The sequence below is a fragment of the Pagrus major genome, chromosome 3 (assembly GCF_040436345.1).
Source record: "Pagrus major chromosome 3, Pma_NU_1.0".
Taxonomy (NCBI): Eukaryota; Metazoa; Chordata; class Actinopteri; order Spariformes; family Sparidae; genus Pagrus; species Pagrus major.
In genome coordinates, this window is record NC_133217.1 from 11279543 (window position 1) to 11299057 (window position 19515).

Here is a 19515-nt window from a genome sequence, read left to right on the forward strand (position 1 = left end):
TAAGCACATCCTGACAGCTTGGAGTATTACTGTCAGATACTGTTCCCCCTCTGTTCAATATGAAAGGAAGCTCACACATCTTTCAAATTCATATTGCTGACTTCTTTCCCCACAACAGATAAGTCCTGTGATTTTCAGGCTGATATAATTCAATTTGACCATTTAAAACAGGGAGAACGCATCCTGACAGCTTGGAGTATTACTGTCAGATACTGTTCCCCCTCTGTTCAATATGAAAGGAGGCTCAGACAAGCATTAAAGACTTTAATAACATTAAAACAAAATAAATAATGTATACTTACTTTTTAGAACATACAATTATTATTCAAATTCAATAAATACAAAATTAAATGGCAAAATGTGCAATATTTAACACATCAACAAAAACATCAAAATAATTTTAAAAAATTATAAATATGAAAATTTTCATATAGGTTTTGTAAAGAAAACATCCAAAACACAAATGTGTGCTGTTGTCCCAGTTTAAAAATGTAACTAGACAGTCATGAAATTTGGATTTCACTTCTACAATACAACATCTTCAGATAAAACTCGCAAAAAAAAAGTCAGTTTTGAACCTTAGCTCTCTCCACAGTGCCTCTGTGGTACGAGCACAACAGCTCGGGGTGAGCTTTTTGTGAACGCGCGCTTCCTTCACCCTTGGGGCGGGACTAGGGGAAACACATCTCAACGAGGAAACAGAGCTCGATACAACACCGGCATTGAAGTATGTGGTGGACATTTATAACAAATACTGTACTTAAATAAAAAAAGTACTTTATATACTTAATGTATTATACTTGAACACACTTTTTACAACAAATTAAGATATTGCACACAAAACATATAAGCCCTTATAGTGCTTTATTGCAGACATGTGACTCAATTTTGGTTCAAGTCCCAAGACAAGTCACATGTTGTGTCAAGTCAACACAAGTCGAGTGCCTGTGATATAATATTATTGGCCAACCTGTTTGCAAAGTATGACAATAATAATTAAATTAATTAAATATGTATTATAATTATTGGTTGTCGGGGAAATAAATGTAATCAAAGAAAAAAGAAATAACTTTATAAAAGCTAGTGTACACAAAAATGTATGTTTTCAGTTGAGTTTTTGTTTCAAAAACTCAAGACCTTCCTGTGTGTACCCTACAAGTCGAGACATGAGAAATGCCACTAAGTAGAGAGAGCAAGTCTTAGTCAACTATTGGATGGATTTGAGAGATCATGGAGACACCCAACCTAAAGCTTACTGGGAAGAGGAGAGAACATCAAAAACAAATCTTGGCTATAAGATGCAGCAGCAAGAGACTAGGAAAAGGAGTTTTTTCCACCTGGGATATAGCTTATATATGTGTTGACTAGAATCTCTGATGGTAGATTTGGAATTGCTTCAAATTGAGGGAAGAAATAAAAGTGCAGATTGACAAACAAGATTAAGCAGATGCTGACCTATGGATCTAAAGATCCAATAACAGACAGTGTAATGATAGACTTTAAAGATAGCATTAAGGGGTCACATTGATTTGGGTTCTTGCCCAAATAAGTGCTTTCAAAATAAGAGGGAAAGGACATTATATGGAAGAAAATCATTAAAGAGGGGCAACAGCGCTTGGATCAAGAGATGGCAACACAGAAGAAGAAGAAGAAGAAGAAGAAGAAGAAGAAGAAGAAGAAGAAGAAGAAAAGCTGTTAAATTCAAAAGACATCTGTATGAAACTTTCAAAATCAGAGTTCAGGACATTATATTGAAGAAAATAATAATTAAGAAGCACTGAGATCCAGAGATGGCAGTAATACAACACTAAGGATGCCAGCACCGATAAACCTCGAAGAAGAAGAAGAAGAAGAAGAAGAAGAAGAAGAAGCCTTTTTTTCCTCCCAACATCCAACGAGCTGTAAAACAGCATACTCCTTTATTACAGCATCCCCTACCGACGAGTTAACCAAAATACCTTTACATTATTTAACATTTTTCAACGCTTGTCGAATTATTTAAAAGACTATTTCTGAGATAATACAGGTCTTCATTTAGGACACAGTTGGACCAGCCGTTGCAACGTCGCTAACTCACGTTGCTGCTTCACTTTTTCGGTATTAAATATCAACAGTCCGCTAACTAAAACTCACCAGGAAGGGGTTCGACCACGAGTTACATCCTTTCTACCTGTCCCAAAACTTTCCAGACGGCGTATTATGGTTAAGTTATGTCTGAAAAGTATTAACAGTTGTTTAATAATCAGTTTTGGCTACTCGAACGCACTTCTCCAAATGGCCAGAAGATGGCGGCGTTGCAAAAGCCACGAGACGATGACGGTGCGTGTCAGAGGAGGTGGGATTTCCTCTCCTCCTGCTCAGCATCATCCTACTCTTCCTAGGGATGTATCGGCGTGCTGTGCACCTGTTTTATGTCTTATTTGGGTCATCGACCGCTGAAATGCTCCGTTTCAACCAGTGTCACCAATAGCCACACGAAAAGGTTCAAACGACCTATTCGTTGGTGCACGAGAGGCCTCGATTGATTTCCTTTCTTTCGGGGTGCAGCAGTGAGACAGCATCTTTGCCGGGTGACACATCATTATCAGTGCGAGTGGACAAGGTACGAGTGAAACAATAACAGTGCCTCATACGGTTATTTGAGATAAAATAGTCCCTTTTTTGTTGGGTATACGTTACCAGAATCCATTATAGTATTTATTTCAAGGCCTTAAACGCATTGACGTAATCACAAATGCTGTCATATTTGTGATTAGCTAGCTGCTAATGTATGCATGCCCTGCTAGCGTCAATTAGCTAGTTAAACGACCACGTAAAGGTTGTTTTTCTTTTCTTCCTATATTCACAATTATCTATATGGCTGTGTTTATTCTGTAAATGCATCAGTTCCCTTATTTTTCATGTTGTAACTGCGTACATACATGTATTAATCTCCCATTTATTGTTACAAATAGCTTTGACAGACGTTTTCAAACCCCCAGGGTCAAGCCTCCTCCATTCATTTGCATTGTCTGGTATGTAGGGATGTGACACTGGCCTAATACCCAGCAAATCACTGGCCTGGGTGCAGACTGCTATAAATAGGTGGCCCACCTTTCTGAAATAACTCAGTGCATAGTCAGTGAGCCTACAATCATAAGGCTACTTTTAGTATGTTTCCCCCCACTTAGACTCAGTTATCTTCTGAATTAGTCACACTAGTATTTTCTGAATGTTCAGCGAACCTGAATAGTGGCAATAGAAGTGTTAATATTTTACACCTAACTATGAAATCATCATCAAATTATTAAGTACAGTAGACTCACATTTGGGGAGTATTTGACAAATATCTTGATCAACTAGGGAAGTGAACAGAAGAAGAAGTGGCTGTCTAAATATAGCCTACATGCACTGGACTAGTTCTGCAGGAATAGGTATTCAAGTGTCACACCAATGTGAAAGTCCCTCTCGGCTCAGTGTGGCCTAGTATCGACAGCTGTTTTTGCCAATATCAAGTCCTTGTAACTGCCACACCCAGTGGGCTCTTTGAAGCATCACTGAAGCTCACTGGATAAACCTATGCTCCTCTATACGATATCATGTAACAGTGAGAACAGAGCATATTGTGACATTGCCATAGATAGTTCATCCCTGTCTGATCCTCTTCCTTCCTTGAAGCCCTATAGGACGCCATGTCGGACAAAAGCGACCTAAAAGCGGAGCTGGAGCGCAAGAAGCAGCGCCTCGCCCAAATCAGGGAGGAGAAAAAGAGAAAGGAGGAGGAGAGGAAGAAGAAAGAGGTAAGGAAAAAAGTGAGTAAAATCATACAACTGGCACTCATACCGTATGGCACTCTAGTGTGTGTTGTTTGTGTGTTCGATTGCTTTTTGTCAGGCCGTGACACAAAAAAGGCTGAGGTTGTGTGTGTCCATGCGTGCATACAAACATCTCTGTGTGTGCAGAAGGTTGGTCTTAGAATTCTTGATCAAAATGTGCATGCACGTGCATGTCTTTATTTGTTCTTTGACACGTGATGATAAGCTGACACTTCTCTATGTATCCTGAGCAGTCAGAGAGCCAGCAGAAGAGAGAGATGACCCCAGAGGATTCAGACTTAGACCGCAAGCGCAGAGAGACTGAGGCCCTGCTACAGAGTATCGGCATCTCACCGGAGCCTCCTCTAGGTACATGATGGTCTTATACCCTAAACAATAAATGAATTCCCAAATGTTCTTTCACTGTTCTCTTGTGACTGTGCTGCAAAAGGTGTAGTTAGCAGTTACGACCTTACCTATATTAAATTACACAAAACTTCATTAATAACAGCCTCTGAGGAACATTTAAATAGTTAAACTGAACTCAGCATACAGCAGAAATAATCTGCTTATTTCTAATAAGCCCACATGTATTTAGAAAAGTTTGCTGCTCTTCCTTTTACTTGTGCCACAAATCTTAAAATTACTGCAGGTTGAGTCTCCTGGGTGTCTGTCACTTCCAGTAAGCTAGAAGCACTGTACTCTAGTGGTCGGAAACTGTAACAACACCTTCATCAGCACCTTAAATTTGGGTCACTGCTACGCCTGTTATCAGCTTAAGTTATTTATAATGCATCCTTAAACGAAGCTGAGTACGAATGAATAATGAATATAAAATCAGCATTGCATTTAATGCCCTGCCTTCCCTCTCCTTCTTTTAATAATTTTATTTGTCCATCACTCGTTTTACTACTTGCTTTTCATCACAATTTCTTTGAGCAGTCCATTCTTTACAGCCTTTAATGTTCGACTCATGTTATTTTCATTATTTAGTCCCGACCCCTGTGTCCCCATCCAAATCAGTGAGCACGCCCAGTGAGACGGGAAGCCAGGATTCAGCTGATGGAGGAGCAGCAAGCAGGTAACAAGGCACACAGAGTTCAGTGTCCCGGGCTGAAATGTGGACTTGGGTTAAGAAAAATCCTTTTTTAAATTACAAAGCTAAAAAATTAAAATACCTTAATATTTTTCTAAAAAATAAATACTATAAATGTGAAAGAAATATCACACTTTATCAACCTCATTAAGGTAACCAGTAAACTGTGTGTGGTGCCTGAGTCTTACACTTGAAAGAATCTTCTTCAAAATGATGAAGATGTGAAGTTGCTTTGGGCTGTGGATATTTCTAGACACTTTTGACAAATATTCTGTCCCCTTTTTTTGTCAATGGCACAGCAGGTTTAGGTAAGGATGAGTGTGAGGTCGTGGTGCCTTGTTAGGTTTTAAATGTGGTATCTGTCACTTGTCATGGCATCTGGTGTTTTGATGACCACTGTAGCACAGCTTGTTGCGTCTCATGAATAGTCCTTAGATGTTAGGTTTGATCTTGAGGTAAGTCTGTTAGTTGTTGGTTTGATATTAATTAGAGACACAAATGTCCAGATATTATTTATATCATTATGTAAACCTTCAGAAAGAAGCCTTAGTGAGCAAGTTCATGGAAAATGTTTTGAATATAGAGCCCGATAGGCATTAACGTCAACATTTGCTGGAAAGGCAAATAGCTGATTTGAGCACAAGTGACAAAATGTAAGATTTTCCCATTGTCACTGTTTTGTAGGGGTTTCTTCACTGCTGTCTTTATCCTGTGCTATACTGAGCCAAATGCAACAAAACTTTGTTCTGATCTGCACTGTAAAGTGTAATTTTGAATGATAAATAAAGAAAGTCTAAGTCTAAGTCTTAGATATCCACAACACCCAAGACCAGTGTAGCAACAATTCACCTTTAAGGTCTGCACATGGCTGCTCTGGTCAATTGAACCCACAGTTGAGAAGAGAGTGGTCATCAAGCGCTTTCCATTTGCTTTTTAATGGCAGCTGACTGTAGAGGTCAGCGTGTGAGTGATGCCCTCAGGAGTCATTAGTGATGTGTTGTTCTGGTGTGGCCAGGGGTGGAATTGGGGATGAAGAATGTGTGGGAACTCGCTCAAGTTCCCAGCAATAATAAATAATAAATTATCATATACTGCATGAGACTCTTTGCTCTTTTTTAGATTTTACCAATTGGATTTTACAAATTGGTGAGTCAGTGTCTGGAATGAAAGATTTTTTTTTCTCCCCCAAATCCACCCTGGATGATGGCATGCCATTTTGAGCTTCTCCATTTGTGGCTGTGTATGTGTGTCCCTTCATAGGTCAGGTTTCTCTAAAAACAAGTCCCAAGCACAGATCTCAAGGTAAGCATTTACACGTCAAACCCAGGAATCCCCCCCACCTCTATTATTTACTTGAGTATACCCACATGTGAACACTGAGAGCCACCCACAGTGTTGTCAGTGGTCTTAGCAATGTGTTCCCATCGTGATTTGCAAAATCAAAACGGCGCAGTGCCTCTGTTTCCTTCGTTCCTCTGCTCTCCCCTGGTGACTTCCTGTCTGAAGCCCCGCTGTCTCCCTTAATACCAGCTCCAAAGATTTCTGCTCGCATGAGTTGAGCCACAGAAGTCATTTCAGCCTTCACAGAGTTGACAATCTGCTGCTTAAAAAGTGTCATCGCTGTTACTGAAAAAACAGCTGGTGTGTCAGGCTTAAAGAAATGCCTTGACACTCTCACCTGGCGCGGTGTGGCACAAGCTGAAGGTCCAGTGGGCGTCTTCACTGGCCCTAAAAGGTATCATCAAAAAGTGAAGCGATGTTGGAAGCTTTATCCTTTCACAGCCAGTAGATTCCAGCCAAGTTGTCATAAAACTCTCTCAAGGTTTCACTTGCTGTTTGATTTCCCTGTAGGCAAGATATCCCTACCTCCCCAATATAAAGCAAGTTATACCTGCTGAAGAATCAAGCAAATGCACTAAAGAGATCAGCAGTTTACTCATGGTTTGTCAAACTCACTGATCATGCATGGCAAGTACCTTGTCATGCATGTTGAGCAAGCTAAATCTTTATAAATGCATTTTAATTTGATTTTCATGTGCTGATTGTTATTGTGTGAATATACTGTATGTACAAAGATGATACACTGTATGTTGTGCTGTGGGTGTGAGGTGGAAGTCATGTAGCTGATACATTGCTCATGGTTTTCATGTACAACCGCGATAACAAAGAAGTTGGGACGCTGTGGTTCTTCTCACTTTGCTTGTTGCAGGCATCAAATTCACAAGTTTATCAATATCTTGTCTTTGTACTGTTTTCAATGGAATATAGGTTGAAAAGGATTTCGCAGTATTCTGTTTGTATTTACATTTTTCGCAGCGTCCCAGCATTTTTGGAATTGAGATTGTATCGTTTGGCACAAATTTGCATATGAAACAACAAGACAAAATATGTCATAAAAGAAACACAATATGTTGCTAAAATTAGATGCTTTGTAAGATTAAAAAATCCAAATCAGCTTTTAAAAGTTGTCTTGTTAAGTTGGTTTTCCACTGAAAACAATTATATCAGTTTGACCTTCTTCCACAAAACAATGAAATATTGTTTGTCCATAAATATACAGTATTTGTATTTTCATCATGTATATTCCTGGCAGAAGACCACAAAATCTATTACAAGAGATAAGCAGAGATTTTAAATAAATACAAGATAGATTATATAGAATACGTTGAAAAATAATGAAATAAAATGTCTCCTTAATGTATAGCCCTCCCACAGTATATCCACTTATCTAAACATTTTCCATTAACAGTGCCTGCATGAATTCGATGGGAATCCCTGTGTTAAGCTGTTCTCTAGATAAGTGGTCTGTGGGTGAGTGTGTGTGTGCACATACATGTGGGCCAGTGTTTGTGTGTTTGTTATAATGTTTTTGTAAACATGCATGTCCTCTCTTCCCCCCCTGTTGGTGACATCAGGACGCTGCAGTGGGACACAGACCCGTCTGTGCTGCAGCTGCAGGCTGATTCTGAGCTTGGGTACATCTTCCTTTTCCTCTAATGACCCAATGTTCTGAATATTGAGCTCTACATGTTATTTATTGATTCAAACTTTGAAACAAATGTCACTGTACTGTGTTGTATGTAGACAATGTAACTCTGCTAATAGGAACATCTTGTCTCTGTTACCCAGGCGCAGGATGCAGAGGCTGGGGGCCTCTAAGATCACACAGGTAGACTTCCTTCCCAAAGAGGTGGTCTCTTACTGCAAGGAGACACAGACACCGCTAACTGCCCACCTGTCCGAAGGTGAGTATATGTGTATGCATGTGCATGAGTGATTCCTCTTGACGTTCCTATAATCTATAGTCTATGATTCAAGCTGTTTTAGGGTCCATGGGGCAGCAGAGGTTGCAAGAAGCAACAAAAGGTTTCATGTTGCAGTGATTGTCGTCGTTGTGTGGTTGAATTTGATACTCTTTCGGTTAGCCAGTTCACAGCCTGGAAACCTGGAGTGATTTAAAGGCTGACAGATGAAAGTGAGCCAAGATGATTCTTTAAGGATGTGGGAGCATGGCTGTGTGTATGCATGTGGTATGCACACATAGATATATATTTGTGTATGTGTCTTACATATTCTTCAAATTGTTAAGTTTTTAAATAGGGTTGCACAATTAATTAAAATATTATCGAAATTGTGATATGGCCACGTGCAATATCCAAGATAAAATGTGTGACAAAACAGCATTATTATTAAAGTGGCAACAGATAACTTTCCCCCCCGAGTGTTTCGAAGTGGCATTATTGTTGCCACAGCTTTTGCAAAGACAGCTGGATTGTTTCTGTTTTCGTCAGAGTCGCAAATAACAACAACAAAGGACAAAACGTGACTGCTTGCCTGGTGACTGCTTGCCTGATGGCAGAAAAAATTGTGAAGTGACAGCCAGCGAGGTCCATAGGCAACCAGTGTCACACAGATGGTTTTATTATTCTATATCCCTTCCCTTCCCTTCATAATGATATCTTGAAGCAGAAAACTTGTCTATTGACAGTTTAAGCACTGTAGTGCTGCAAAGAACCCCTGTCGTACAAATCTTATTCTCCAAATGTAAGAATACATGTTTGATTGGTACAGACACCAACAAATGTCACATCACCATGATTTTAATAGTTTTATTGAAAATGAACATTGTGATGCTGAAATAATCTATCCCACTATTTCATAAATCATATCACGAATGTTATATCTGTCAAAATAATCGCAATTTGATTTTTTTTACCATATTTTGCAGTCCTATTTTCAGCTTTTTTTTAAAAACAACTTTATTTTAATTGTTTTTTGGCAAAAATACAACTGACAGACAAAGGGACGACAGACAGGATCATCAAAGGTGAAAGTGAAATTCTTGACATCAAAAACTAGAAGTGAAATGAAGCTAGGTTACATGCAGTGTCCATGACTTTGAGTCATGTAAAGCCGTTGATTCTGTTCTCCTTACTGCAGAAGGAATTAAAACAAATGGATACATAGTAAGGAAATCACTTAAATGTTTTCCTGTATTTTTCACATTTTCCAGTAGCATGTCTGAGAGAAAAGCTCAATTGTTTGATGCTATAAATGTCCTAAACTAATTGTTTCCATTCAGGTGTGGTTGGAGTCTCTACAGTCTTACACAGCCATTTCCTGATTATTGCTTTTTTGCTACCTGCTATTAGTATTTGTATTAAATATCTTTCCTGCTTTTTCAGCCCAAATACATAATGCTGAAATGAAAATCAAGGTCTGAGCTTATCATTGATCTGATCTCTGTTCCTACATGTGCCCAGTAAGAAGAAATAATAGGACACTCCCAAAGAATATGAAATTGGCCAGCAGACATATTACTGCACATTCTCCAACATTGACTGTGTTCAGGTTTGTTGCTTTGTGCCTTTTTTATTCTGAGAGTTATCCTATTTTCAAATTTTAATTGTATATGTATTAAAGTAATTACCAGATATTTGAGCGTCATTCTATCATGTTTTAGTCTGGAAGTAATAATGGAATAGATTTGGAAGAAGATGGTATGCAGGAAAACTTATGTGTGCTTCTGTGCGTGTGTGTGAATGAGTGTGTTTGCATGTGAGGTTATGTGTGCATATATGTGTCTCTTCAAGTAGGCGTGCACATGTGTTCTGAGCTGCAGTTGCTAAACACATCCATATGGTGAAAACTGAGGTTAGTCCTTCACTGGATTTGGCATCATGTTGGTGGTTGTAAATTCAAGGCATATACATCCGAATTTTTCCTAATGGAGGAGAAAGACAATGGAGATTTGGATGGTTGACAGTTGTAGTTGTTCCACTTATTTAAACTTCAAGCCTTTGTTCTTATTACAAGTGCAGATATACCATTTAGAAATGCCATCCTCACGTGTATGAATGCACAGATACTGCTCCACTTACACGTTCTCCATCCTAATTATATATATATGTATATATATGTATATATATATGTGTATATGTATATATATATATATAAATATATACATATATATATATATAAATATATACATATATATATATATCACACACACACAACACACACATGCTCCCTATCATCTTCTCTATCTTCCCTCTTGTAGTTGCCAAGACAGCTGGCAGCCATGTGACTGTGAAGGGGTTGTACTTCCTGCTTCCTGTCATTATAATAGATGGTCTGGTGTGGATTCCACTGCCCTCCTCCACCATCAACCACCACACACCCACATACACACACGTCTGTCCTGATCAGCATCCAAATGGCCCGCCTCAACTCCCCCCACTTCCTTGACAGACCCAGGAATAGATCGTTTATTCAACAAGTGCACAGGCACTGACTCACATGTGTTTGCTGGGAGACATACACATGAATACACACATGCTCTCGCGCCAGAATCAGAATCAGGTTTTTTTTGGCCAAGTTCGCTTGAACATACAAGGACTCCTGTTTACAAAAGCTGTCAGTGTACCTGTGTGGAGCGCCAAAACAACACACACACACACACACAAACAAACAATACAACTGTCGTAAACAGTAGAAGGCAATTAAGTAGAAAGATAAACACTAACAAGAAAACATACAAACAAATAAACATGCAATAGTGACTATACACAGGTCAAGTAGTCTGCGTATACATGCAAACAAATACACAGTCTGTGGCTGGTTATTGCCTCTGGCGATGCTTTATGTCGGTCCATTTAAGGTTGTTTGTGTTCAGCTTCCAACTTCATTTTCTGGAGGTCCCTGTGGAGGTGTGTATGTGCGTGAACATCTGGGAGCCAGAGTAGTGCTGTGGTGGTCTACAGGGAGGTGACCCTGGCCTTAAGAGACCCTGTCTTTGCAGACTAGCACAAAGCTTGTGTGTCTGGAGAAAGAGGGAAAGAGGCTGATGGTAGCACCTGCCTGCACTTCTGGATGTATATTTGTTCAGGCCAGTTCCTTTTGTTGATTACTGAACCTAACATGCATCTCATTTTCAGGTTGCAGTTACAGGTTGCATGCATAATTATTAAGGCCAACCAGCCAACCAAAGTCCATTCTCATTGTATGTGCACTGGTGGTTTCAGGTTTTTACATCATAATTTCATAAGCTGCAAATTTGACCAGGATTGGCTTCCAAACTATTTGTGATGTCATAAATCACCCTTGTAGGCCCACCACTTAGAATCTGATTTTCAGTGAGCACAGAGAAACTTCCCACTTTCAGCACTAACTGTGAAAACATCCTTCTAGTGACAACTCTACACATCATTTTCTGAACAGTTAAGCTCAAACATCCAACTGTAGGGACAAGAAGAAAATCATATTTTTGACTGGAGGAAGACTAATATTGATTACAAATCATTTGTGGATTTGTTTAGGGATCTACAATGATTCACATAATAGTATTATTGAGGTGAACTGTAAGGTCGCACACCTCTAGGATTAAGTATGAGGTATTAAATGCAGGCTTATGTTCAGTATTTGTCAGTGTGTTTTTGCGTTTGTGTGATTGTGTTTGTCTTTCATGTACATCTATGCAGGCCATCAGTGTGTATGTAGCTTTGATCTAAGAAAGCCAGTGAGCTCACCTTGAAGCTCCTGGTGGTTTTCACATGCAGATGATAAGTGTTTCTAAAGGCTGTACTCTAATTGCTTGACAGATTTGACATGGCCAGGATAATACTGTGCTAACAGGGTAATCACTGAACCAAAGATAGTTTAGTTTTAATTTAGGATTTGCGTGTATGCAAAAAGTTATTTATTTTCATGTATTTCTTTTTTATCAGACAAATAACTCTACACATTGAAAAGTGCCATTCCTCCCTCTAATTCAGCAAAAAAAGGGAAAAAAAATTGTTTGTCCACCTTAATTTTATTATGCTTGGCACCATTTCAGTGTATTTTTACTCTTCTTGTACCTAAGGCTGTATTCTGCTTTATACTAAACCATATAAACAGAGAGAAGAAAGAGTGGGATTTAATGGGGGAGAAACCCAGCTGGCTGCTGTGGGGGAATGAACAGAAGAAGTCTCTTTGTCTCAGTGATGGTGTTGTGTCTCAGGACTGTATAAAGCTCCATGGAGGGACCTGTATCTCCTTTTAAACCGCTGTATGTTGTTAAATTGTGTTTATTGCATTTAATTTCAACAGTCGTCTCTATTATAAAACATTTTTAAAGGTCACATGCGGCTAATTGATGCGTTTTATATAATTCAGATACAATCTCTATAACTGTGTTCATTGTTATCCCTATCATATGTTATTAGGGCCTGAATTTGCTTGACGACTCTCAATGTAAGAGGTTGTTTCACATTAAAACTGTAATATTTATATCAAGTGTGTGTGAACGGAAGGATAAGTGTTGTCTCATCGTAATCACTTTAAATGGTTGACGGATGACTCAGCGTTTCTCACAGCTCGTTCTCCTCATGAACTTCTGACCTCAACACTTCTCATATCTGACCTTAGTGCATGTGTGTGACGTGAGTATGCTTTAGAGCAGTGTGTGTGTTGGAGACTGAGTACAGCTTAATCAAATTTGATTTGATCTGACTTTGTGCGTGTGCATGTTCTACACAAGAGTTTGTGTTTTAAAGCTCCCATGGGGTTTGTGTGTGTGACTCTCATTTAAACCAGTTAATGATATGGCTTTTCATTTCCGTGACCAATTGCCTTCCTATAATCGTGATGTGTAGCTGGTCTATGTGTGCTCGTTTTCCCATTGGCTGCTCACTCATATGTCTATCCCAAGTGTCCATTGTGTCAGTCAATCAGATTAGCCCCAGTCACGGTTGGCTCCAACTATTTACTGCCATCCTAATGGGTATGAATGGACACGGTTGTCGCGAGGGACGGACGCTTTGTCTAACGACATAGCAGGGAAATAAAGTAAGGTCTAATGTGGTGTGTGATAGTAACCTAACCGACTGAGGTCAAACAAAGTGTGTGTTGGGTAGTTGCTGTTTCATGCCTCTATCTTGTGCCTAACCATGTTGACATGTTCTTGAGAAAGAGAACGGGTTTCTATTTCAAGGTGACTATTTACTTTTCACCTCTAATTGAATCTAATATAAATCAATACTGTTGGTTGGTTTACACTCTTGGCTTTAGTCTTCAAAGTAATTTAATACATTTTTCTTAATACAAGCAAGGCTCAAAATTAGCACCGGCCACCAGCCAAATGCTAGCAAAATATGCAAAGTGCCTGATAGATTTGCTTCACTCACCAGCCAAAAATCTGTGATAATGTGTGGAGTGGCTGGTAAAGTTTGAACATTCAATAGTATTCAAAAGTATGGTGTGGCAGTGGTCATGGTGTGACAGGTGGATGCCTTTAACCACACCTGTGGCAGTGTTTGAGAGAGCTATAGCTAACATTTGAAGCTGGACAATATTTTCATACTGACACCGGATCAAATCATCGTGTGTAATATGAAAGTGGTTACTTGTTTGTCACCCAGCTCTGCAGTTCCTTTCAGCTCTGTGGAGCATTTAAGTGTCTTTCAGCTTATTGGTTTGGTTTCTATTAGTGATACACGATATATATATATATATCGCCTCATAAATTGGCCTGATATTGAGACTATTGGCCTGGCCAATTATTTATTATTTATATTAACATTTTTCATTATCAGAATCAGTGCTTTTTTGTGTGAGGTTCCAGATTAATTAAATTGATTTAAATTGTGCTATCTTGACTCTAATGCAGCTGCGTCTCTCTGTCTCTAGTCACCGCTCTTTGGTCTCACTCAACATCTAGCCTACAACACTTCCTGATTGGTTACATGTCATGATAAATAGCCTGTCAAAACTGAATAATATGAATCTACAAAGTAACTAGTAACTGAAGCTATCAAGATTTTCATTTGTATTGCAAATGCACATTGGTTTCAAATATCGGTTATTGGACTCCATCGTTACGAAAATTAGGTATCAGCCCTGAAACAAACGTATTGGTTGATTCCTAGCATTAGTAGCTACATAGTCAGATACTTCCCTCACTAGTCAGATAGCCTGTTTACCAACATGTTTGCCAAAGGAACTTCATGAGGTGTGGCCAAAACACATCAATTAGTGCAGGTTTAAGATACTGTAAAGGGTAACATTCTAACAACATTGTTGGAAATATTTGGGATAATAATAGATTAAACAAGAGTTAAACAGATTGCTGTTTGCTTCTTAGACTACGGAAAATCCAGGCTATATTCGTATAGTTTAATACCATCAGTGTAGTAAAAATGTAGGTTTTAACAGGGTTTTCGCCCATTGTCATGTGTAAGCTGTTTCTGGGCTTGACCAAAACTTTACTCTGTTGTGACAGTCCTAAAAGCATTATTTGCAAACACATGCCTATGCTTAATGAAAATTATGCAATATTTTTCCTCATGTTCTAAAATACAAAATGTAATCTTCACTGTTGAACCCCCTCTCATGTCAACTATTTAACCACAACAGTTGCAATGGTCCAGCTCCATTTTCCCCAGGCCTGATAACATTTTTTATAGACCCAAGTTTTAAAGGTTCTACAGATGGGTGGAGGGTGTGAGATTTCACATAGTTTCAGCAAAATATGGGCAACCTTTCTGTCTCTCGCTTTGTTTCTCCTTGCATCCCTCCTCTGGACTGGCCAACCCCACTTGGCCATGAACAGAATGAATGTCAGTACTGTGACAAACCCACTCTTTTACTTTGCTGATCCCAATCTGAAGATAACTATCTGTGTGTGTGTGTGTGTGTGTGTGTGTGTGTGTCTGCGTGCTTACTTGAAATGTTGGCAAGAGCAAGAAAGGTCAAGGGGATTGAAGCCATTTTGTGCATGTGCTTGTACACGTATGCATGTGTGCAGGTTGGCATGGGTGCAGTGTGAGCTTGACCCAGTTTGTAGAAATTGGTTTTGCTCAGTGGAGCCTTAAAAGATCCATAATAGGCCGTGGAGGAAAGGTTGCCAAAGAAATAGAGAGAAAATAGAGGGAAGGGAGAAAGAGAGAATATAAAAGAAGATGAGAAATCTTTGGACATGAGAGAATAAATAGAGGGATGGAGGAGAAACAGAGAGAGAAAAAAAACAGGAGAAGCAGGCGAGGCCACCTAGGGATGTTGTTGCAGTTATGATATTACAGCAGTAATTGTTCGCAGTAAACCACCAGTGGGCCTTCAGAAATACAACTGTGTGTGTGTTTGTGTATAATTTGATGTTGCAACTTTTGAAAACCCCATTATTATTATTTAGGGTTAAAAGTTCACAAGGTCAAGAGTGTGTGTTAATGTTTGTGCATCCGTATGCAAAAGTATGTGTGCATGACTCTCCCCACCTCATGTATTTTCTGGCCCATTAGTTTTCAGGGTCTGTACAGCTTGAGTGTATAGTTGGTCAGTAATTCACTCCTTAAGTATATTTACGGCAATGAGAGGTTTTTCTTTTGACATGTGGTGGGCTGGTAATGGCCTCTAATTGCAAGAGAAACCCCATTTCCAAGCACTAATCTGAAAAGACACATATATTTTTGTGAATGTACTCATACACATGCAGATATAAGCAGACTGATTCATAAATGTAAACAAACATGTACAGACTAACATGCATGGGAATAAACAAGCATGCACATACACTGGTGTACATAGAAGCACACATGTGCACGCAGGCAAAGTGGCCACACACATGACTTGAGCTCTACATAATACCATAGTAGAGTAGTTAAGAAACCAAACTGCAAATTTAAGAAATTATCTTTGCATATTTGCAGCATGTTGGTCTGGTTAGAGTTTTCTACAAACTTCTAAATATATTGAATATGGTTCAACAAGTCCTGACCTGGTTGGTTTTTATCAGCACTTGAGCAAAAATGTCCTTCAGGTATTAATCATGACTTTAAATTGGCACCAAAAGTATTGGAATATCTGTCTGAAACTAATTTCGAGTACTATATGACTTAATAGTTTATAAAAGAAGAATCTTTATTTTATCACAAACCATCATACAATTCACAACTTAATGAAACTGCCAGCGAACGTAAAGCGCTCGGGGACCAACCCGGGTCAAGGGCAGTGACCAGAGAATTGACCTTATCTATATGTTTTGATGATGGGGGAAACCAGAGCACCCGAAGGAAACACATGCAAGCACAGGGAGAACATGCAAACTCCACACAAAAAGGCTCTGCCACAGCACTAAGTTATTGAAGTTTTTCTTTCATGAATGTGATGACTTTGTCTGTTATGCTGCGTAACAGGGGAACATGGTTTGCTGGACTGAAAATAAGTGCGATATTGATTTAAACCATACTGCCAGTTCTAACTGGTTCATTTAACAGACCCTTAAAATCTTTTTATTCTATTCTTTGCAACCTGATAAAACTTTAAATGATTTGTTTCAAAATGTGAGCAACTAAATTTGAGTTCATATCGGTGCATTTGTAGCCATGATTTGTTGTAAAATGTGACTGATCAAACTGACATAGGGGTGCTCCAGTAGATCAGTGTGCAGCCCATGTACAGAGGCTGTGTCCCTGCCGCTGTGGCCCAGCGTTCAATTTCAACCTGTGGCCCTCTGCTGCGTATAATCCCCTCTCGCTCCCTGTTTCCTGTCACTCTTTGCCTGTCCAATCAAATACAGCCATGAAAAGTTATATTAATAATAATAAAAAACACTAAAGCAAGTAAGCCAACTATCATAGCCTGGATGTTGTTATTTTTGAAATGCAGTAACATTAGAGTTGTTCTGATTAGTAGTCTGGTCATCTTGTTTGATGCTTCTTTAATCAGATTTCTGTACAAATTCTTCTCACAGAGTCTTGTGTTCAATCAACATTTTAGAATTTTGCGGTCTGTGTTGTTGCAGTTTCTCCAACAGGACATCATGCGAAAAGGAAATTCTTACTGTGTTGGGCTGTGGGCTGAGGCTCAGAGCAAAACACTCACAACTCAGTCAGTTTATCATGTGTCTGTCTTTGGTATTTCTACAATCCAGTGAAGCACCGATGCATTCAAATAAAAACAGTGAATGAAACACACTCCCAGTCTATATGAAGCCGACATGACTGAGGGGTTTGTGGGCAGTCTACATGGTCCTGAAGGGAGGAATGTGGTTGCACGAGTGTGTGTTTTGCATGGTTAGGTACTTATATGTTTCTGTATGTGTCTGCGTATGGTATGTGCGCATATATGTGTATGCAGCCACATATGGAAGCGGTTGTCTCATACATTGTTGTTGTTCCAGCCAGGCGGCTACAACAGTGACTGAACAGACCAGAGGACGTGTGTGTGTGTGTGTGAGAGAGAGAATACGTGTGTTTTCTACAGTCAAAATTCAAGTCAAATAGAGAATAACCACAGTGAGTGTAACCAGAGGACAAAATGTACTCCGTTGTTTTATTTTAAATTTGTTACACTGAAAGTGAATTTTAAAATTGACTTTCTCTGTTTGGTGACTTTTGGACATTTGGAAGAGTAAAGGTAGCTTCTAGAAGTGTTTTTTAAAACAAGTGTGCATGTGCTGTACGTGCATGTTCACACACAAACTCAAACTCCCGATCGGACCTGGGCTTTGCTATTATGATCCCCCCTCGTCTTTTCCCTGCAGACACACATAATCGGCCGCTTCTCACTTTCTCTCTTCATAAAACAACTCTTGAGTTTTACTTTCATCATCATCGCCCTCAAAAGGGCGCAGCCTTCACTCCTGTTTCATTTCTAAAATTGATGCAGAGGTTCCCAGGCGGTTTCTGTCAAAATGGCCATGGCAGTCAAAACCCAGAGAAAACTCTTGATATTAGAGAAAAATAATGTCTTTCACAGTGTGTAAGGTATTCCAAGTGAGTCACAGATGATTGCAATTTTCCCCTATGACCACCGTATAATAAGGTACATGAACCCCCTTCTTCATCTCCCTCCCTTCCGGCTTTTTGTTTCTCTCTTTGGCAAAATGGCCATCATCCAAAATAATATTTGCCATCTGATGAGTGCTTGAGATGAGTAGGAATACAGTTTCATGTGCCCCCTTTTTTCTCTTTTTAATCGTGCTCCTTTTCACTCGCATTTTGTTGAACTTGACTTTTTGACATGTGTGCCCCACCCTTCCCCCCCCTCCCTGTTGCATTTTTTATACGTGTGTAAAACAACAGTGGGTCTTGAACGTTTGCCTGGGTGGTCTCCCTTGTACTCCGAGATCCCTTTCGCCTCTCCAGGGGTTTTCATTTGAGAGTGTAGCGGTTCACTGCCACAGCTAGCCTGCAGCTTATAGCCCTGCTTCACTTTAGTTGTTTCAGTTTGATGTTTGTTAACCCTTTGTCTGTCATGTTTGTGCCTTTTCACTGTTTTATACTCTTAATTCAAGAATTGGTGCCTTTTTAAGCAGTCAGTTAAAAATATAACCCCAAACATTATTTGTCAAGTCAAAATAAATCTAGGTTGAAAACATGTAAGTTTGTTTTCAATTATTCTTCAGTCAAGCCTTCTAATCAAATTCAACAGGCTTTCAAATCAGCTCATTTTGTTTCCGGTTGCAGCCGATTAAAACCTTACATTTCCAGATCATTATCACAGTTTACGGCTTGACAGCTGATAGAAGAGAAATTTGATAACCATGCTGATTTTCTGTTTGGCTGCAGTTGCATGCTATTTTGCAACGCTCCAGCAGGGAGCACTCTTGGCACACATACTTGAGGGCTCCCTCAAAGTCTCACCAACCAAAGATGTCAGAGATTTTTATTAGAAATGAGTATTAGATGAAATCAAATTATTGGAATTAGAAAATAATAGTTTACAATTAATCTCAAACATGTGTTGGCTTTTCAGTTCTTAGTTTGATTGACAAAATCCCACTAGATTTTTGATTGGTGAAGGTATTGAGCAGAATAAGGGTTTGAGGTGCTCTGAATAATTGTGTCTATTTTACTGCGTTCCAAAAAGTTTCCACCACAAGCATTAACCTTTAGCACGCCTATAAAAACTGGCCCATCTGCCCATCCGTCCCTCATCAAAACAAAATGAAACACCAGCATCCTGAGCCACACACACAGATGCACACAGCCCTGTTTCTGAGTGACACAAATCCCAGCTCAGATGACGCGTTGAAAAGTGAGTCGATGCCACAGCGGTGATTTTTATGTAAGATTTTTTCTGTCGGTCTCCCTCTCTGACTGGGTTTTTGACAGTTTGGAAAGTTTGAAGTCATAGGTTTTAATCAGG

The 19515-nt window shown here is 39.3% G+C and overlaps 1 protein-coding gene across 1 annotated transcript in view; it reads left to right on the forward strand.

Moving 5' to 3' along the window:
- Positions 1-2513: 2513 nt before the first annotated feature.
- Positions 2514-19515, forward strand: part of LOC140993699 (cytoplasmic dynein 1 intermediate chain 1) — a 57967-nt gene continuing 40965 nt past the window's right edge. The window contains exons 1-6 of the mRNA XM_073463214.1: positions 2514-2602; positions 3658-3779; positions 4049-4163; positions 4788-4875; positions 7806-7865; positions 8020-8135. Coding sequence (XP_073319315.1) covers positions 3672-3779; positions 4049-4163; positions 4788-4875; positions 7806-7865; positions 8020-8135 — 487 coding nt within the window. The 5' untranslated portion in view covers positions 2514-2602; positions 3658-3671. The remainder of the gene's footprint in view (positions 2603-3657; positions 3780-4048; positions 4164-4787; positions 4876-7805; positions 7866-8019; positions 8136-19515) is intronic.